General features: G+C 32.3%; 1 protein-coding gene across 2 annotated transcripts in view; it reads right to left on the bottom strand.

The window, feature by feature from the left end:
* The window catches only part of LOC143085225 (uncharacterized), a 41687-nt gene extending 18265 nt beyond the window's left edge, over nucleotides 1-23422 (bottom strand). Inside the window, exons 1-3 of one of the 2 annotated variants that reach the window (XM_076261460.1) lie at nucleotides 23335-23422; nucleotides 5429-5597; nucleotides 2004-2304 (exon numbers count right to left, since the gene is read on the bottom strand). In XM_076261460.1, coding sequence (XP_076117575.1) covers nucleotides 2004-2304; nucleotides 5429-5569 — 442 coding nt within the window. In that variant the 5' untranslated portion in view covers nucleotides 5570-5597; nucleotides 23335-23422. Of the gene's footprint in view, nucleotides 1-2003; nucleotides 2305-5428; nucleotides 5598-13476; nucleotides 13516-23334 lie in introns of those variants that run through there. The other variant, XM_076261459.1, reaches the window with a different exon arrangement.

The raw sequence follows: 23422 nt of genomic DNA on the forward strand, positions 1-23422 counted from the left end.
GACATCAAATTTTTAAAATTTGTTTTGTGCTTGTCTGATTAAGTTCTATGTTAATATTGAATTTAACCCCAAAAAATGTTTTCTTAGTTTTGTAGAAGAAAGCTTATTTTTAACTTTACTTAACTAATTTTTGCCAAAAAATACATCTATAAATGCAAGCTAGAAGAAAACCTTTCAAATGCAATTTAATTAAAAAATAGACTGAAAAACTTTTATAACTTAGAGTTATATACAGCAAGAATATACAACAAACATTTTGAACTTCAAAAGTTTTGGGCCCCTATTCTAATTATTTCTCCTGAATGGTAATCTAACAACCAAATTTGTATCAATATATATCTTTTTGACCTATTTGTGGAACAGAGCAAACAACATGTAATATATACATAGCGCATGTAAATATTTCTATATGCAGAGATTGAGAGAGAGAGAGAGAGAGAGAGAGAGAGAGAGAGAGAGAGAGAGAGAGAGAGAGAGAGAGAGAGAGAGAGAGAGAGAGAGAGAGAGAGAGAGAGAGAGAGAGAGAGAGTCTTTTGTTGTTTTATATTTGAAACCCTGTAACACCTTAGTCAGGTGATGCTGTAAGAGCGATGCTAAATCTTGACTATTAAAAAACTAAATAAAAAATCTAAACAAATCTTAGAATATAGTTTACATCGGCACACATATCGGGTTTGTCATCTTCAAATTGAAATATAGCGTTTGTATTCTTTTCAAAACGGATGTATAAATAAACATCCACGTTCATATTTTCTATATAGAGGTTTCAACTCGTATTGTTGATTTTAATCTCTTATGCTTTTTTTTTTAAATAATAATTGTTTTGGCTTTAAACTAGCTTTCAGTAACTACGAGTACACTCAATTAGTACGTTCTTGTTAATTTGACGTGTTGATACACTTTGTGATGCTTATTTGTTTTTTAATAAATAAAACTAAAAAAATCCATTTCTAAGCTTCAAATTTTTGTTTGTTTGTTGATTATATTCTATTTAGTGTTTACTTATTTAGTGTAATATCTCGTCTCTTTATTTTTAATATATACCAGGTATGATAAGTGTTTTGTAGGACTATGAATTTTCAGCTTATGTTCTCGTAGTATGAACAACAAAATTATATATTTTGTAACAAATATTTCCGTGCTCCACTTATACTTTATACCTTAATAAATGTAAAAATATATGATAAAGAGGGGCTTCATAGTTATCGGAAGCGGCAATATTGTGCCAACTGAGATTTTTTTTAGCTTATAGTTCTTTGATGGTCATCCTAAAGAAATATGTATGATGAAACGTACTTCGCAAACTGATTTAACACAAACACACACAAAAAAACCCAAACAACAACAATATAACAGATGAACAGGATAGTTTTTGAAAGTTGAAGCTCAATTAACAGATATTTTTTTTCATTTAGAACCTTGAAATTGTTTAGACCTTTTTTAAAATATAAAGTGGTAAAATTGGAATAAATCTCTACGTTCTTGTAAATACATTGAGATACAAAGCTAACCAACAACATTCTATAACAGACTCATATTTTTAATTAAAAGCCAGAGACCGAGAGTTTCTCATTATTCAGACCTAAATTTTTCGAGGTTTATGCTTTAATATTTTGACATTATATGTTTTTCATTGTGCATTTTGAACATATTGAAATATATGATACCATGCTGATGAGAAAGACACCTTAAAATGTTCTTTAATGTATTCTTTTGTAAGCCTTATATTTTTCTATGATACCAATGAATGTTTTCTTATCTCATCGATTGTCAAGTTTCACATTCAATACAAATGAAGGGGAATTACTGACAAAATACTAATATTTGTCCTCTTCTTTGATGAAACTTCTTTTTTGTGTGCAAATTCGTTTTTTTTTTATAATGGGAAAATGTTAGTATATGCTTAAAATGTAATTATAAATAAAAGACTTTAACAATTACCAGCGGAATGTTTTAATACGGATTTATGTTGTATTGTGTTAGGATATTAGACATTTGGTTACCTGAAGTTTTTTTTTCTAGTTCTTTCCCAAGTTCAACCATACCCCCAGGTGTTCCAATAAAGTACATCGCTATTTCAATTCCTCCCTCCCGAAGAGCCTGTACAACTGCATCACAACAATTGTTCAACACGAAATGGTATCCTCCCTTATCTTTTTTAATGTTATTCCACCATTTCTGTATTTTTTCTACACCCTTAGCACTTATCCATATATAGAAACGATGAGTATATTCTCGACCTGTAAAATTATCTCTGTCATCCTCATAATCAACTGGTACACACTCTTTGGTTCTGCCCTCTGTCTGAAAAATGAAAATCTAAATCATATACCAGCAAAGTTTTAATGATCACCCAAAACAAGAGACATTGCAAGTAACAGTAAAAAATTCTAAAACCAAACCCAAAGGAAAGTAAAGGATCTAATATATTATAAAATGTATCAAAGTACATAAGATATGTTGTATTCTTTATGAAACATCTTATTAAATTTGAATTTAATTAGATTGCTTACATACTATATTAATCATACTATATATGATAATATTATCAATCGGATGACTTGATTCTATACATCTTTTAGTATCTATATTATAAAAATCGCTCATACAGTTACTTGGTAATATTTTTTTGAAAAATATCGACTTTGTTGAAATGAAAGGTCATATTTTGAGTGAGATCTCACTTTTGTCCCATGACTGTATATTAGATGAATAAATAAAATCACCAGTAGTAATGTACCGCTGTTTAATAGTCATAAATCGATTAAACGAAAACAAATATGGGTCACAAACCAAAACCTCAGAATACACAGCAACTATAAGAGGAAAACAACCGAACAACAGAAATGCTTAACTGTTACAAATCACAAAGACACACATACAAAGAAAAGGGCTGTTGTAAATACCTGCAACATTCCTGACTTGATACAGGACATTTTCAGAAAAAAAGTGGTCTGAACCTAGCTAGTTTTATTGCTAGCCAAACTCCCCTCTTATATGATAATGTTAAAAATACTGCAAAATGACAACATTACGTGACAGGAATACAGAACAAATAAACGCTAGTAAAAAAAAACTGTATTCTTGTCTTTTATTTTTGCTTATGTGCCTTGTCTAAATTACTTCTTTGTGTTTCTTGATTACAAATTTGTTTTTTCTATAGTTATTAAGATTATAACAGAATATTGACTGTTGTACCCCTTTATGGCATTTTTATCTTTTATGTCCGTTTGTTTGGTTCAAACATCGTTGTCAATATGATGGATCTAAAGCGACTGTCATACAAGTGAGAGGTTAAGCTAGCTATAAAACCAGGTTTAATTGTTAATAAACTTTCTAGACTTTTTACGAAATAATATAAATATAGGGTCGGACTTCCTATAGTCGCCGTCAGCTGAAATTCGAAGCGGTTATCGGTAAAAATAATCTAAACTATCAACCACGTTCACTCGTGATAAAGTTTTTTACATTCCATTCAAAAACGACAAAAGAAAAACCACTACTGACCTACCTTTTAAGTGATTGCACTGTGATAATCCTGACCTTCACATTTTCCAAGAGAATTTTGAATGGTGGAATCCGCCATTGTTTTTACCGGAAGTGTTTCCGTGGAGTTCAATTTCATAAAATTTGCATAACGCGCGAGAAACTTTATCACATCAATGAAAAGAAAATTGCAGGAAACTCCTAAAATGACGTGTGTCACATGTAAACAAAGGATCCTCATTGAATCGAAGATGGCGGAATTACAATGGAAAACATTCTGGAAAGTGTGAAGGTCAGGATTATTACAGTGCGATCACTAGTTTATATTATTTTTACCGATAACCGCTACGAATTTCAGCTGACGGCGACTATAGAGAAATATTTATTAATCATTTGAATCTGCTATATGGGTAAACAAACTTATGAGAACATATTTCTACCAAACTAAGGATAGAATAACAATGACGACTGATTCTACAACTGTGTGTTCACTTTGAATAAAGAAATAAAAATACCACTACAAATGCTCCCTTTTAAATTTGTGTTTCTTTGATACATATGACGTGGCTCTGTACATAAAAATCCCGCCATTGTGTAACTGTTCCGTTATAATTTTTGTCTTTCATACTGGCTTATGTTTTGTCTATATGCATTTTGTTGTACATTCTACAGATGATTTACCTATTCTGACGTCAAACGCGCGAAACTACGTCAGAGTTAATGTTAATCTAACCATTCGATCGCAGTACTTTAAAATGGTCAATCCTTTATAATCCTTTATGGGTGGACTTAACACGAATAAAAAAAGTACATAAATAAGAAAGCAATGAATGAGGTTATTTAATTTGATAAATGCCTTTTTGTGGTTCTTTGTCAAATATTTGTTTGTTTTAATTGGGATTAAGATTATAACACAATATTGACTGCTGTACCCCGAATTTTGACATTTTCAACCATTAAAAGGTATTATGTCTGTTTGTTTTGTTCGCGCATTGCTGTCAATATAATGAAATTTTAGGCGACTGTCGTACAAGTAAGACGTTTAGCGCTATAACAACGTTTAATCTACAATTTTCTACATAAGAAAATGACTACCAAGTCAGGAATATGACAGTTGTAATCCATTCGTTTGATGTGCTTGAACTTTCGATTTGACATTAAATTAGAATTTACATCTAGAAATTGACAATAAGGGCCTGTTAAAAACAAAACTTTACTACAAAAAAGATGATTTCAGCTTTCCAATTGTAACCTTTTCAAAACCAAGAGTCCCAAATAGTGAAGTTGAAACCAATACTTCGTAAATTTTACGGACGCTTAATCAGTTGGTGAACCGTTGTCGAACATCTGTTTCACAGATGATAATGGATATGTTCCTTATGTCGTAATGTAACTACATTCCCTGCCCCTTTTCATGAATGTGACCTATCAAATGACACTACCTATCGGTTTTGTAATAACATGAGCAACACGAGCGGTGCCACATATGGAAAGTGATATATGCTTGTCTTTCAGGAGGACCTGAAATCACCCATGGTTTTTGGTGGGGTTCGTGTTGCTGTTATACCCCTATTTGTGACATTTTCACTTATTGTGTCTGTTTATTTTGTTTACAAATCGTTGTCAATATAATGAAATTTGATGCGACTGTCATACAAGTGAGTGGTTTAGTGCTTTAAAACCAGGTTTAATTTACTATTATCTACATAACAACATGCATGTAACAAATAAGGAACATTCGTTTGATATGTTTTAGTTTTTGATTTTGCCATTTGATTAAGGACCTTCCGTTTTCAATTTTCCTCGGAGTTTAGTATTTTCATGATTTTACTTTAAGAGTAAATTTTTAATACCAAAATTTTAGCTGGTATTGTGACTTCCATTGCCACTCATCCGTCTATAATTTAAGAATACAGTTAGAATACATGTGATAAATGTTTACCTTTTTCTTTTTCATACAATTTTTAGATTTATCTCCAGTTGGCCACCAACTTATATAGGCACTATTGTCATTTAATGACAACGAAGCATGTCCCAAGCTCCTGTTGCCCCATTCTGCTGTCCATACATACATTACAGCCATATTGGATATTAAACTGTATTTAATTCAACTGAAACATAAAGTTAGAATTACTTATAATTATATGCATTGGTAGATGGGAGTAGAACTGATTGTTATAAAAAGTAACAGCTTTTTAAACTGATTTTATCATACGTATTTTATGTGTTCATTTTGTTTTTTAAATGATCGTGGAATGTGATCTAAAACCACTATGTTACAGGCGGAAACCCAGTTGAAATAGAACAAAAGAATCGAAGCTCTTTGTAAGAGAAGGCGATAAATGCTAACTGTAATGTTTACTTTTTTTTTTTTTTTTTTTTTTAAAGTTAATAGAAACCAATAAAACGACAATTTTCTTCGCAATTACGAAGTGTTTTATTTTAAAAACACCATTCGCATAAGTTTTCAATTTATCTATTATATAGTAGTGCAGAACAATTAGATATTTAGTCGACGACATGGGTATCTATCAAGTTGGATGTAGAAAAAGCATAACCTCCGATTTAAAAAAAAAATCAAAGCGCTGTAAGCACTGTAGGCAGTTAACCAAAAACCAAGTCAAACATAATTATGAAAACTGTGGCAATATTATTAATGATGCTTCAATTTTTTTTTAAAGATTTAAAAGAACAAACATTAAACATTCATATATAATTGTACATTTATGTTCATTTAATGAATTAAATTAAATCATTAAGTCAAATAATTCATATTTGATCAAGGTTTTTAATAGCAACGTATATATCAAGTATATTTTTTTTCATGGTCATGAGTCTTGAGTCAGCAGAGGTACAAATTCGCAATGATTGCAGTTCTTCAAGTTGATCGTAATTGTTCGTATTAGTTGACTGTTAGTAGTTCAAGTTGACTTTAGTACGAGCTTGTAAAAGTATGAATGGACTTGCTTCCCTGGAAAGAAAACTGAGTTTGTGTTCTACAGTACAAAAGTTATGAGACACAAATCAGACAAATGTTTACTTCTACAGGGATCAATGGTGAGGTCTGACTGACCTGTCCATAGTAAATGTAAATGACTCCCACCTTCATCCCAAGTCCATGATGTTGAAGTTTGGAATAAAATGACAGGTGTTAGGTCTAGCAAAGTGATATGCATATGTGACGCCTATGAGATTGACCTTGTAATGTCATTCAATCTTTTTGAAATGACAAACAGGAATAAATATGGTTTAGGAGTTGGTATCTGAATCTTTTACGGGTTCTGAAAACACACACAAGATGGTGTGGGGTGACCCTAGGGACTACCCCTATTTTTTATTTGATTTTTTATATTGTCCCATACATGAATATATATGGTTTAGGGGTCTGGATCTCGACCGTTATTAAGTTATCAAACATGATTGGGTAGGGTGACCCTTAGGACTCTCCGTATATTTCATTTGATTAGTTATTTTGTCCAATAACATGAAAATATATGGTTTAATTTAAAGGTGAGGATCTCGATTGTTTCCAAGTTTTCTAACAACAGGAGGGATGGGGTGACTGAAGGGACTCCCCCTATATTTTATTTGATTTGTTATTAAGTCCCATACTTGAGTATATATGGTTAAGGGGCGAGGATCTCGACTGTTTCCAAGTTCTCAAACAGGAGGGTGCAGTGACCTTAGGGACTCCCCCTATAATTCATTTGATTTGTTATATTGTCCAATACATGACTATATATGGTTTATGGGTGGGGATCTCAACCGTTTTCAAATTCTTAAACAGGAAGGGGTAGAGCCCCACGAACTCCATCTATATTTCATACGATTTGTTATATTGTCCCATACATGAATAGATATGGTTTAGGGGTGGGGATCTCGACCGTTTCCAAGTTCTCAAACAGGAGGGGTGGGATGACCCACTGGGACTCTCCCTATATTTCATTTGATTTATTATATTGTGCCATACATGAATATATATGGTTTAGGGGTGGGGATCTCGACTGTTTCAAAGTTCACAAACAGGAGGGGTGGGGTGACCCCAAGGACTCCCCCTGTATTTCATTTGATTGGTTATATTGTCCCATACATGAATAAATATGGTTGAGGGGTGAGGATCTCGACTGTTTCCAGGTTCTAAAGCAGGAGGTGGTGGGTGACCATAGGGACTTCACCTATATTTCATTTGATTAGTTATATAGTCCCATACATGAATGTATATGGTTGAGAGGTGGGGATCTCATCCGTTTCAAAGTTATCAAACAGGAAGGGGGTAGAGTGCCCATAAAGGACTCCACATACATATATGATTTGCTTACATTCAAATATCATATAATCTAGTTGCACTATAAGTGTAAAATAAGAAACTTCCAGCTATTTTAACTGACCCATCAAAATTGAGAAAAAAAATACCCATTGAAATTGTAGTTATATGTTTACACTTTAAAAGCATCTAACTTGCTTTACCAACATTTTTTTTTCTTTAAAAATGTCCTGTACCAAATCAGGAATATGGCCATTGTTATATTATAGTTCGTTTCTGTGTGTGTTACATTTTAACGTTGCGTCGTATGTTTTATCCTAATTTTGAGTGTAAATTCACATTGCGATAAGATGTGTCACGGTACTTGTCTATCCCAAATTCATGTATTTGGTTTTGATTGTATATTTGTTTTTCTCGTGGGATTTTGTCTGATGCTTAGTCCGTTTCTGTGTGTGTTACATTGTAGTGTTATGTCGTTGTTCTCCTCTTATATTTAATGCGTTTCCCTCAGTTTTAGTTTGTTACCCCGATTTTGTTTTTTGTCCATGGATTTATGAGTTTGAACAGCGGTATACTACTGTTGCCTTTATTTATTACTGATAAAAAAAATTATACGGTCACCAGGACCATATATATTGTTAGATATACAGTTCCCAGCTGTCACAAAGACTCACATTGTATTGGATGTTGACATTACAATTTGTCAAAAAGTAATTTTGAGTTTCAGTACAAAATATTTTCTGTTTTTTTCATTCTTTTACATATATCTTTTGGTTTTCAATTCTAGTGTTTATATTTATTTACCATGCAAAGATGTATTTTGTCATCTGTCTGATTTTTTTAAAAGTTCAAAAGTCGCCAAAACCCGGAATTACTCATATCCCCTTCCGGAATCGGATACGATATAATATTGTAATTTTCTTCTCATGTCAGCCATTTTGTTTTCAATGTTGTTTTTGTCAGATACGATTTTACTCGAATTTACACATTATTTGTCGGCGATTTTCTGTATAAAGCTAGCGGTTGAACAAAATGAACATCGCTGTCATGAATAATAATGCTAAAAACAAGTTTTGAGATCGTTTATTCGGAGACTTTTGTAAAAAGGTTTGCAAAGTTATTATTTTATTTCCTCTCAAGTCGGGTCTTGTCGAGCATAGCTAGTAACCAAGTCGAAAGTCCGACTGCAAAAGTTGAAGGTCGCAGACCTCAGACAATCGCTAATTTGAACCCCTGGCTGCCTCCAAATTGAAAAGATACAAAAATATCGTCTTATAATTTAAAGTTGCCACCAACAGCATGAACAGTGGAACTTATTTTAAGACTACTGACGTAGTTGACTACGTATTGACGACAAACAATATTCCTACGACTTTTGCCATTTGGGAAATCTAAACTACTCGTCTTTAGAGATTTTCGGCGATTAAACATTTCATACATTTGTTCTTTGACAGCTTAACCAAAATCTCAGGGGATAATAAACTACATAAAGATTCCTAATGTGCCCTACTTCCTATGTGCAACTTCAAAACTGTTGGATAAATCGACGATCATTTAAGTTTTTTTGATCATATTTTTTGTAATCAAGAATTAAAAGTATGAAAAAACTGCCCAATTAGTTATAAATAACATAACATCCAGCTAGATAATTTACAATGGCACATATTTCAGCATTTATTGGGTAGAACACAAATCTAGGGTGCTCGCATAAGACAGCTTAACTGCCTAATTACCACGGACGGAGAACATATCAATCTATTACTTCAGTAAATTTCGTGTCTGCCCTTCCATTATGAGACTCAAGAAAAAATCAAATAAAAATGGGTAACAATTGTATCGCAAAGAGAAAATCGAATGTACCTTTTTATGTTAGGGCCTGTTTGAGGTGTAAATGTACAAAGCAAGAGTATGTCTCGCTTCAGATTCTGTCAATCTTATATATAAAAGCTACAGGTTGACTTTATAACATAAAAAAATCACAGATGAAATATATGGGTCGAATGAAGTGTAGGTGTGTTTGAATAGCTACTTTTTTACTAAACATTCAACCACTGAAATTTTTTAGTCTGCCCTTCCACGGAATATTTAATCATTTTTTTTTTAATGTTTAAGAATTTTCGAAAATTCCACCTGACAACCGATCAGACAATAGTTTTAAGTTGAATCATTGCAAACAAGACAATTAACTTATGTTCATTAGCTAGAAGTTACATTTGTCTTTTAAAATACAACTGACATATAAGGATCGTAATGTTGCCATGTGAATAAATTTATCGGTTTTCTATGATTGTGAAAATGAACTGGTGTAATGGGGAGATAATTTTGACGAAGTAGAATCCTGACTGGTTATCTTGGTCATATTTTCACGTGCCTGTCCAAATTCAAAACCCAGATTTGATTTGCTTTTGTAATATTTTGACGTTTTATTAGTTTTGCTATTTTGAAAATTTTCTGTTGTTTGAAGATCTTTGTAAGTTTTCATTTATTTTATTTTCTACATTCAATAAAATTAAGAATGGAAATGGGGAATGTATCAAAGAGACAACAACTCGACCATAGAATAGAAAAAAACAACAGCAGAAGGTCACCAACAGGTCTTCAATGTAACGAGAAATTCCCGCACCCGGAGACGTCCTTCAGCTGGCTCCTAAACAAATCTATACTAGTTCAGTGATAATTAACGCCATACTAATTTCCAAATTGTACACAAGAAACTAAAATTAAAATATAACATGACTAACAAAGACCAGAGGCTCCTGACTTGGGACAGGCGCAAAAATGCGGCGGGGTTAAACATGTTTATGAGATCTCGACCCTCCCCCTATACCTCTAGCCAATGTAGAAAAGTAAACGCATAACAATACGTACATTTAAAATTCAATTCAATAAAAGTCCGAGTCTGATGTCAGAAGATGTAACCAAAGAAAATAAACAAAATGACAATTATACATAAATAAAAACAGACTACTAGCAGTTAACTGACATGCCAGCTCCAGACTTCAATTAAACTGATTGAAAGATTATGATTTCATCATATGAATATCAGGCACAATCCTTCCCGTTAGGGGTTTAGTATCATACCATCCTAACATATATGAGTAGAACATAACCCGTGTCATGCCAACAACTGGTTCTTGAATAAATGTGTTTAATTCCGATGCAAAGACCCTATAAGTGAATCAATACTAAGGCCAAAATATGCAATCTTTAATGACCTGACAACAGTATCGTAACCATATCCCTTCTTAATAAGTCTATTTAAAGGTTTTGTTAATTTCTGCGGTTAGAGACATGACATATTGTAGACACTTATCCATCATTGACGATCGTATATGTTGACCTTCAGATATCATTGACGACCTATATGTTGACCTTCAGATATCTTTAAAACAGATTTGGTGTGGCATGCTGCTTTCTTTTGAACATATACTCCATTTAATATTTCAATCATGATTATGATATCATGCGAAGAAATCTCAACGAATCTTAAAGATGTTCATTTCTACGGAAATGTTGTTAACCGTGCCTGAAAATATAGAAACGATTTTGGTAAACTTATCCCTTCTTTAAATAAACTTATTCTAAAAGGTAACCAATTCAACACCGGAATAAGATCATTAAATATTGTCTTTTTTGGTATAAATATTGATTTTGTTATCAGTAAATTAAAAACAAATTTAATATTACTAGTATATTATATACTTAAAGACATTCATGGACCTACAATCTGTCGATGCCTTTATCTTAGCATTGCACAAGTTCATGTTTTACTCTGACTTTTTATGGCGTCTTTACACTAAATCCATTGGATGTTGGATGTGAACAGATGGACAACTTAGTTTTTGATGCATGTTTTTTTTTTATATTAGTTGTTAGTGGCTTTAAAATAGCTGTCCGTTAACTGCGAGTATTCTCAGATCTGTTCCTAGTGTTTTTTTGTTGTTGGGATAAACAAGTACCCAACCACGTCTACTTGTATGTTTGTCCATCTGATGAGTTAAGCCTTTTTAAACTAATTTTTATAGTTCGTTCTTATACCACTGTCCCAGTTTATGGGGAGGGTTGGGATCCCGCTAATATGCTTAACCCCGCAACATTATGTATATATGTGCCTGTCAAAGTCAGGAGCCTGTAATTTAGTGGTTGCCGTTTGTTTATGTGTGACATAATTGTTGTTCGTTCAATTTTTATATAAATCATGCCGTTAGTTTACTCGTTTGAATTGTTTTACATTGTCATTTCGGGGGCCTTTTATAGCCTACTATGCGGTATGGGCTTTGTTTATTGTGGAAGGCCGTACGGTTACCTATAATTATTAATTTATGTGTAATTTTCGTCTCATGTGGAGAGTTGTATCATTGGCAATCATACCACATCTTCTGTTTTTATATTAACGTGAAAATCAAAAGATTGATTACAAGTATTCCGATTTGAATGTTCAACGTGCGGATATGCTTCTTATTTAATTAAACCCCAGGCGACATAATAAGCCAGTACTTAGATTATTTTCTAGGCAAGATATGCTTTTCCTTCCGAAACACATGATAGTTGTTCCAACTGGACACAAGTAAAACTTTTAATTATAGTTTGTTTTAAATGTAGCCTTTTATTATTCTTGGCTTTACAGTCAATATCCTTATTTAAATTGTCTAACAATCAACAATTATTACTTAAATTCACATAACTGAGAATTCATTTATTTTTGTGGGTTTCAATATTCGTGGATTGAGGAAAATTGTATCTTTTTGGATTTTTGATTTCGTGGCATCGGATAAGTCTTTTTGGAACATGGAACACGTAAATTCGTGGTTTAACCATTCCCACAATGTTTTTATCTTGGCATCTTTAAGACATTGTTGAATTGAGTACCTTATTATATAGGGACGACATCAAAAGTTCAATGAAGGATTTACAAAAAAAACCTTAATTCACATATTTTTTTCACTGACCCCCACCCCCCTCTTAACTTAATTTGCAAAACATTGATTGTCCAATATGGATATATGTAAAAATCAATGTATGATAACCAAAACTTGCAGCACTTCAAATTCCCCACCCAAAACTATTTAATTTAACTCTTTTTTTTTTATCCTCCATTGATCTTTTGATGTCGTCCCTAACGAAGCTCCAAATTCGATAGAATTTTAAGTTAAGTTAGGAATATCCTTCGTTTAAGTGTTTTTAAAAAATGCACTATATAGTCTTTATAATTATAAAAATAATAAGATGTGGTATGATTGCCAATAACATGCATCAGACAATCCACTAACAGCGATCAACTATTTTTTAAAGTTTAACCCATTACGCTTAGTCAGCTATATATAAGCCATCGAAACAAAAAAGTAAAGCGATTAAGACGAGAACACAAATAGCGTGATTATGTACAAAACAATGAAGAAAAACAAATATTCAGCAACAAACAACAGCCATTGTTTTTATGCTCCTGACTTGGTACTGGCACATACAGAGTGTTGCGGGATTAATCATGTTTGAAACCACTATCCCTTTTCTAAAGTGGAACAACAGCGCAACACAAGAACAAAGTCGATATACTAAAATACAAACCATTCGTGCAACATAGAAGGTTTGAAAAAAGAAAGAAGATAACAATATAAAACGAACGTAGGGAAATAAACTATGTTGAACTACAGAAATGTTTATAATTTTACAGTTGCAAGATTATTTTAAGTCCTTAATTCGTCAATCAATGAATAAAACATACTTACGTTTATGAATCCTTATTACAACATGAGCGAGATGATAACCTATATTTATAAATAGATTCACCGTCTTTTGGTTTCCATAAATTTATCTCTTCTTGGAATTTACAGATATTACAAATAGACATTTAATCATGCAATCCTACTTTTAACGGTTTTTTTCAGATACTGAGAAGAAATTTGTCCAAATCCTATATACTAGTTCATCTTCGCATCAATATATTTAAAGAAGAAAGATCGCGAAGATATAAACAAAGATACTAAAGAGGGACGAAAAATACCAGAGTTTGAAGTTAAATGCTTGCCCCATGAGGTTGTCCGTAAAATTTTAGAAATATAAGAATATCCTTCGTATAAGTATTTAAAAAAATGCACAATATAGTCTTTATAATTATAAAAATAAAAAGATGTGGTACGTTATCCAATAACATGCATAAGACAATTCTCTAACAGCGACCAACTAATTTATAAGTTTAACCCATAACGCATAATAGGCTATATAAGCCATCAAAACAAAAAAAGTAAAGCGATTCAGACGAGAACACAAATAGCCTAATTATGTACAAAACAATGAAGAAAAACAAATATTCAGCAACAAACGACAGCCATTGTTTTTATGCTCCTGACTTGGTACTGGCACATACAGAGTGTTGCGGGATTAAATAATAAATGTCGGATATTTATAATTTTGTTGAAACGCTAGTATGTTGTTTGATGATATAATAAGAAAATCAAAAAGTCATTTTTGATTTAGTTGATGTCTGTTAATTATGATTACGGATGCGTTGATTTTTTTCTTTATTCGATATTATTACCTGTGTGTCAATAGGACTTGGACAGTTTAGGGGTTAGTGGTTGTACATTCCTGTGAACACTCTACAGTCAATATCCTTTATGTTTAGACCAAACTTGATACATTGAAAATAAATATCAAGATCTGGACTGATACCGTGACCTTGTAAGAGCAACTCTTACAAAACATGCCACTTCATACATATAAAGTACATACTATTCAGAATAAAATACCTTTAAAGGGAGAAAAGGGATTTTAAATGATGTGCATAAAGAAGAAAGCGCTGAATAATCTCTTAAGGGAAAAAATGACTTGTGCCTCCAGCTTTATGTCTATAACAAACTTCATTGCCTGATAGCAGAAAAAGCTGGTTCAGGTATTGCTTTTTGAAGGAAAGCAACTTGTTTCAGATTCTGAGAAGCCTCGGAATTTGTCCAAATCCTATATATACCAGTTCATCTCTCATCAATATATTAAAAAAAGAAAGATCGCGAACATATAAACAAAGAGACTAAGTTAGCAGATTAATATATTTTTTAATATTTTTCTGTATACGGATATAGATAGTAAACTGCACATTGTTAGAAAATAAAAACAAATTGATGCCAACGTTAAAACGTGTTAATGTTATGTAATACTAAAATACAGCAAATACGAAAAAAAAAGATTTGAAAAAAAAATTGATTAAAATAAAATTAATCTGCTGATATCAAAGGGACATAGTTCAAACTTATAACTACATAAAAAAATGTATATTGCAAACTGACAACGGTAAAAATAAAATTGACAAAGCGACAAAAGGACAAAACAACAGTTGACAAAACACAGCATTGAAACTAAACATCACGAACCCCACCAAAAGTTTGGGCTGATACAAGTAGGCCAGGAAGTGTGTACAAATCGTGCTACACAAGAGGCACTTGTCATGTTGCACATATAAGGGAACGAGCATTTGACTTCAAAGGAGGGTTATTTTGCTTTTTTCTAAAATGATATTCTCATCCACAATTTGTTGGGAACAAATATTCTGGTTAAGCAGATGACAAAAAGAAATATTCTTTTGATCTAAATCCAGATACTCCCTTTACCTTATATATAGTGTTAAATATTAAAAAAAAAATATAATCTGATTGATACCATTGAATAAAAAAATGTTTGAAAAAAATACCAACTAATAACCCCCCTTTTAAAGTTAACAAACCTGGTGATAAATGTAATTCGGCATATCACACTCGAGGTGAAGAGGACAGCATTGTGATAAGTTTAGTCAAGGATTTGTATAGTGAGACTAAAATCCTTGGTTTAGCAGATATTCCATAAAGGTCAACCAACTAATTTGAACCTCGGTTTCACCTTACCGGTTAGCTCGAATGGACGCCTAACGGATAACAAATAAAATTTGTCCGATGACAAAATTGTTAGCCGTTGGGATTCCGTTGATGTACTTACCGAATAAAACGAATAAAAAGTAGGTGGTATTGGTAAAATGCCGCCAAAGGGAAATGTCTGGCCTGAATTCATGAACCTTAAGAAATCTGACAAACCAATAATTGTCATTTCTGACGCGAAATTTTCAATTGGCATTTACCCGTTTCAGATCCGTTTATCATCCGTGTTATCCGTTATACGTCCGGTAGAAGTCCGTTTCAAATTTGTTCAACATCCGTTTTATCCGTTAAACGTCCGGTAAAAGTCTGTTGGTGAATTTATCTGCCAGACCTCAAACGGATGTATAACGGACATGAAACAGAAACAAAACGGAAACTAAACGGACGCCTACAGGACGTTCAACGGACGTTTCATCAGTTGGACGTCCGTTCAAAGTTTCGAACATGCTCAAAATTTTCCACGGATAGAACGGACGTCAACGGACAAAACGTACGCTAAATGGACATGCAACGGATATGGACGGACGTCTAACGGACATGAACGGATTGAAAAATGTTATCCGTATGGCAATCCGTTCGAACTATCCGTTAAGGTGTGACCGAGGCTTTTAAAATTTTCGAAGGAAAGATTTTTAAGGATATTTGTGAAATTCATGTATATATTCCAATGAAGAAAAAAAAATTCCTTACCTTTATTGTTGGACTTGCAAAGACACATTAACAGATCTCAAAATTTATTAAATTAGTAAGCATTTTATGTCATGTGTTTTACACAAACACTATATAAACGTACATTTTAGTTCGGAGCTTTATCTGCGAGGAAAACAACATACACAGATTTGATAGCTCTTATTTTCTTATATTTTGACTTTTTTTAATGTTTCCAAAGTGAACATATAACATTGTAAGCATGTGAATCATGATTTTCGTCGTTTTTTCATCATCTTAGAAATACTTGATGTTGATAAAATTTAGTATGAAGAGGTTTCATAGTTTAAGAATACTTAGTTGAATTAATTGGTTAGCAATAACCGGTCCCGTTACGTACGTACGTCGAGTTAGGTACGTATGTCATTATATTGGAAATCTCTATCACGACATTCTATGTCGTTATTACTACTTACTATGTCGTAATTACGACATACATTGTTTTTTTAATGACCTTTATCGGCTTCTGTAGATTTCCACGTGCTTCTTATTTAATTTAACCTCAGACGACATAATAAGCATGTACTTTGTATCATATTCTATCATGTTCAGCCTTTTATAATTCTTTCCCTTAAATGCAGTCAGTTTTTTTGTATATAGTTTATAACATTTCATTTATTTTTGTGGGTATCACTATTCGTCAGCAAAGTTTACAAATATGCTTATAAAAAAATAAATTCTTTATTGAACATTTAAATTCGTTGTTTAACCATTCCCACAAAATCCACAAAAAAACGATAAAATTTTCAATCTAGTTAAGGATATCCTTCTTCTGGGTCTTTAAAAAAAATCCATGTAATATATATATAGTCCTTATAACTACAGAAATAAGAAGATGTGGCATGATTGCTAATTAGACAACATTCTATCAGGGTACAACTACTTTATAAATAAATAACTAAGTTCAACAATGAGCAAAACAAATAAAGCATCGTCAGATATAGAAGCCACCAAAAATAAACAGCTGCGCCATGAGCGCATGATACGCCCGTCGTCTTGTGTGAAAGTTTTATGCAATAATCATAAATAGTTTCTGAGAAAGTTTTAAGCAATAACCATATATTGTTTTTGAGATACGGGGGACATATAGCCCCCCCCCCCCCTCTCTTTTTTTTTTTTTACTAAATATCACTAAAATAAAATGTTGAATCAAAACCAAAAAGTATACAGATCTTTAAATTAATATGACAAAGAAGTGTGTAAAGTTTTAAGCAATGATCATAAATTGTTTTTGAGATACGGCGCGACATGTAAAAAAAATCTCCCCCTTTAAATACTAAATAACTGAAAAATAAAATTTTGAATCATCACAAAAAGTATACAGATGTTTAGATTAATATAACTAAGAAGTGTGTAAAGTTTTAAGCAATAATCATTAATCGTTTTTGAGATACGTCGCGACATGTACATACCCCCTCCCCCTTTTTTTACAAAATACTCAATAACTCAAAAATGAAATTTTGAATCATCACCAAAAAGTATACAGATCTTAAGATTAATATAACTTAGAGTTGTGTAATGTTTTAAGCAATAATCAAAAATCGTTTTGATATCAGTGCGACATGTGAAAAAAACACCCCCTGTTTTAGTTACAAAGTGCCGTAACATAAAAAGTTTTAATCTTATTTTCACCAAAAAGTATACAGATCATTTGACCATCATAAGAAACAACTATAAAAAGTTTCATGAAATTTGGATAAGTCGTTTTCGAGTTACGGTGCGACATGTTTACGCCGGGCACACGGATAGATGGACAGACGGACGGACAACGGACATTTGTATAACATAATACCACCCGTAAAAATTTTGACGGGCGTATAAAAATGTAAAGCGATTTAGGCGAGAAAACAAATAGCCTCATTTATGTCCAAACAATGACGAATAACAAATATACAGCAACAAACGACAACCTTTCCTAAACTGGAACAATGGTACAACAGAGCAACACATACTAAACATACTAAAATACAAACAATTCGTGCAACAAAGAAGGTTTGAAAAAAATAACAAATGAATAAAGAAGATAACAATATAAAACTTACGCAGGGACATAAATTATTTTGAACTACAGAAATATTTATACTTTTAAAGTTGCAAGAATATTTTAAGTCCTTAATTCGTCAATTAATGAATAAAACATACTTATGTTTATGAATCCTTATTACAACATGAGCGAGATGATAAACTATATTTATAAATAGATTCACCGTCTTTAAAAGTACTTTCGGTTTCCTTAAATCTATCTCTTCTGGGATCTTACCTGAGGATCTTACAGATATTAGAAATAGGCATTTCATCATGCAATCATATTTTTAACAATTTTTGCCTGTTCAGGCTTCAGAATATTGGCGAGATTCGAAATTTTATATCCGGATGCTATGTGAAAAAGAAACAATGCGCATGTTTTGGAGGGAAAAAATATTTGCATTTAAATAATTTTAAAATGAGTTTAAAATAAATAGTTTTGAAATACAGATCCTAATAACATTAGGTTTATAAATATCTATGAGCGTATTTTGATCTTTATTAGTTTGTATGCGGTTCGTATAGTTTTTGTAAATTTTTACATTGACATTGTTTACATCTGGCTATCTGAGATTAAACACACGTCGCTAATATATTTGATTTTGTCGTCTGCATTTATTAAATACAGATACAGAGCTAGAGCGTGTAGATATAAATAGCTTGCATCAAGTAATTTTAACTAGGTGCGTCACTTTGTTTAAAGTTTGTGTTTACATGAGGCACTATATGGGTTAAATATAGAATTACATAAATGTCGGATATTTATACTAGTATGTTGTTTGATTATATAATAAGAAAAACAAAAAGTCATTTTTGATTTAGTTGTTGTCTGTTAATTATGATTACGGATGCGTTGATTTATTTCTCTATTCGATATTATCACCTTTGTGTCAATAGGACTTGGACTGTTTAGGGGTTAGTGGTACATTCCTGTGAACACTCTACAGTCAATATCCTTTAAATTTAGACCAAACTTGATACATTGCAAATAAATATCAAGATCTGGACATCTATCGATTTTTAAGGCAAAGGTCAAAGTCACATTAGCACTTAGGCAATTTAGAGGTTGTACGTTCTTGTGAAAACACTATAGTCCATATGCTTACATGTATATTGAATTTGTCCTTACTTGGTACATATAAAATAAATGTAGAGAATTGGACACTTATTGATATTCAAGGTCACAATTGGACTTCCAAGTTTTTAGACTGTCTTAATGTGCATATGTTAAGAGGATTTACTGCATTGCACATTGCCCTTATTGCATCATGCTTTACTACTTACAAATACGCCTTTTGGCAGTGGTTTTTTTCAATTAAGATCAAGTGTTTGGATTCATTTCAATGATATTTTACACAAAGGAAAGCATTGTATAGATATGTACAAAAAAATTTATAATGATGGTATGGCTGCAAAGAGAGATAATTAGACTGATACCATGCTCTTGTAAGATCAACTCTTACAAAACATGACACTTCATACATATAAAGTACATACTATTCAGAATAAAATACCTTTAAAGGCAGATTGTTGAACTTAAACTTCCTGATAAACGCATCTAAATGACTACATGGATTTTAAATGATGTGCATAAAGAAGAAAGCACTCAATAATCTCTTAAGGGAAAACAATGACTTGTGTCTCTAGCTTTATGTCTATAACAAACGTCATTGCCTGATAGCAGAAAAAGCTGGTTCAGGTATTGCTTTTTGAAAGAAAGCAACTTGTTTCAGATTCTGAGAAGGAATTTGTCCAAATCTTATATACTAGTTCATCTTCTCATAAATATATTTAAAGAAGAAGAAGAAAGATCGCGAAGATATAAACAAAGAAACTAATTAATTAAGTTAGCAGATTAATATATTTTTTAAATATTTTTCTGTATACGGATATGGAGAGTAAATTGCACATTGTTAGAAAATAAAGACAAATTGATGCCAACGTTAAAACGTGATAATGCAAAGTAATACTAAAAGACAGCAAATACGAAAAAAAAAACATTTGAAAAAAAACATTGATTAAAATAAAATCAATCTGCTGGTATCAGAGGGACATAGTTCAAACTTATCACTAGATTGCAAACTGACAACGGTAAAAAAATTTGATAAAGCGACAAAAGGACAAAACAACAGTTGACAAAACACATTATTGAAAACTTAACATCACGAACCCCACCAAAACTTAGGGGGTGATACTAGTAGTTCAGGAAGTGTGTACAGATCGTGCTTCAACCGAGGCACCTGTTATGTTGCACATGTAAGAGAACGAACATTTAACTTCAAAGGATGGTTAGGTTATTTTTTACTAAAAAAAATATTCTCATCCCCAATTTGTTGGGAACAAATATTCTGGTTAAGCAGATGACAAAAAGAAATATTCTTTTGATCTAAATCCAGATTTTCCCTTTACCTTATAGTGTAAAATATTGAAAAAATATAATCTGATTGATACCATTGAAAAAAAAATATCCAACTAATAAACCCCCTTTACAAAAACGGTGATAAATGTAATTCGGCATATCACATTCGAGGTGAAAAGGACAGCATTGTGATTAGTTTAGTCAAGTTTTTGTATAGTGACACTATACAAATCCTTGGTTAAGCAGATATTTCATGAAGGTCAACCAACTTATTTAAGCCTCGGTCGCATCTTATCGGATAGCACGAACGGACGCCTAACGGATGAAAATAAAAGTTGTCCGATGACAAAATTGTTATCTGTTGGGAGTCCGTTGATGTAATAACCGAATAAAACGGACGTGTAACGAATGCAGTACGGACACAAACCGGATATGCAACGTACGAGAAACGGAAACCTAACGGACAGAACGTATGTCGACTGATGTTCATCCAACGGACGAGTACCGCATAAAACGGACACCTAACGAAAGCGTACCGGATAAAACGGATGGATGAACAAGATATACGGGACAAATAAAAGCAAGAATAATAATACATGTAAATATCATAAATATTCAAAATGTGTCTGTGTAGCTGGTTTTGGTAAAATGCCGCCAACGGGCAATGTCTGGCCTGAATTCATGAACCTTCAGAAATCAGACATACCAATAATTGTCATTTCTGACGCGAAATTTTCAATTTGCATTTATCCGTTTCAGATCCGTTCATCATGGTGAATTTATCTGCCAGACCTCCAACGGATGTATAACGGACATGTAACAGAAACAAACCGGAAACAAAACGGACGCTTACAGAACGTTCAACGGACGTGTCATCCGTTGGACGACCGTTCCAAGTTTCGAACATGCTCAAAATTTTCCACGGATAGAACGGACGTCAACGGACAAAACGTACGCTAAACGGATATGCAACAGATATAGACGGACGTCTAACGGACATGAACGGATTGAAAAAATGTTATCCGTATGGCAATCCGTTTGAGCTATCCGTTAAGGTGTGAACGAGGCTTTTAAAATTTTCGAAGGAAAGATTTGTAAGGATATTTATGAAATTCATGTATCTAGTCCAATGAAGAAAAAAAAATAGTTCCTTACCTTTATTGTTGGACTTGCAAAGACACATTAACAGATCTCAAAATTTATAAAATTAAAAAGCTTTTTAGGTCATTTGTTTTACACAAACACGATATAAACGTACATTTTAGTTTGGAGCTTTATCTGCGAGGAAAACAACATACACAGATTTGATAGCTCTTATTTTCTTATATTTTGACTTTTTTAATGTTTCCAAAGTGAACATATAACATTGTAAGCATGTGAATCATGATTTTCGTCGTTTTTCATCATCTTAGAAATACTTGATGTTGATAAAATTTAGTATGAATAGGTTTCATAGTTTAGGAATACTTAGTTAAAACTTGAGTAAAGCACTTAACTAGAATTAATTGGTTAGTAATAACCGGTCCCGTTACGTGCGTACGTCGAGTTAGGTACGTATGTCATTTTATTGGAAATAATTACGACATAAATTATTTTTTTGAATGACCCTTATAAGTACTTTGTATCATATTCTAGGCATTATATGCTTTTCCTTCCAATACATGATAGTTCTTCCAACTTGGCGCCAGAAAAACTTTTAATTACACAGTTTGATTTAAATGCAGCTTTTTGTAATTCTAGTCTGTAAATACAGTCAATTTCCTTGTATATAGTTTATAACATTATATTTATTTTTGTGGGTATCAATATTCGTCGATAGAGGAAAATTTTAACTCGTGGAATTTTGATAACTTAGTTTCGGTAAAGTCTACTAACATGATTTTTAACATATTTTTTTCATTGAACATTTAAATTCGTAGTTAAACAACTACCACAAAATCCACAAAAAAATCGATAGAATTTTAAATTTTAGTTAAGAAGATCCTTCTTCTAAATATTTTTTAAAAAATCATGTAATTTAGTCCTTATAACTATAAAAAAAAGAAGATGTGGCATGATCATTGTCAATTAGACAACTCTCTATCAGGGTACAACTAATATATAAATTAATAACTAAGATCAACAATGAGCAAAACAAATAACGCATCGTCAGATATAGAAGCCACCAAAAAAATGTAAAGCGATTCAGGCGATAACACAAATAGCCTGATTTATACCATAACAATGACGAATAACAAATATACACCAACAAACGACAATCCCTGAACTACAGCCTACTGGCTTGAAATAGGCACGTACAGAATGGTGCTGGATTAATCATGTTTGAAGGCACTATATCCCTTTCATTAACTGGAACAATGGTACAACAGTGCAACACAAGAACAAAGTACAAGTGAATATACTTAAATACAAATTATTCGTGCAACATGTGCAACATAGCAGGTTTGAAAAAAAGAAAGAAGATAACAATATAAAACGAACGCAGGGACATAAATTATATATATGTTGTACTACAGAAATGTTTATAATTTCACAATTGCAAGATTATTTTAAGTCCTTAATTCGTCAATTAATGAATAAAACATACTTACGTTTATGAATCTTTATTACAACATGTCTTGAGCGCGATGGTAACCTATATTTATAAATAGATTCACCGTCTTTATAAGTACTTTCGGT

Source organism: Mytilus galloprovincialis, chromosome 8 (genome assembly GCF_965363235.1).
Source record: "Mytilus galloprovincialis chromosome 8, xbMytGall1.hap1.1, whole genome shotgun sequence".
Classification (NCBI taxonomy): Eukaryota; Metazoa; Mollusca; class Bivalvia; order Mytilida; family Mytilidae; genus Mytilus; species Mytilus galloprovincialis.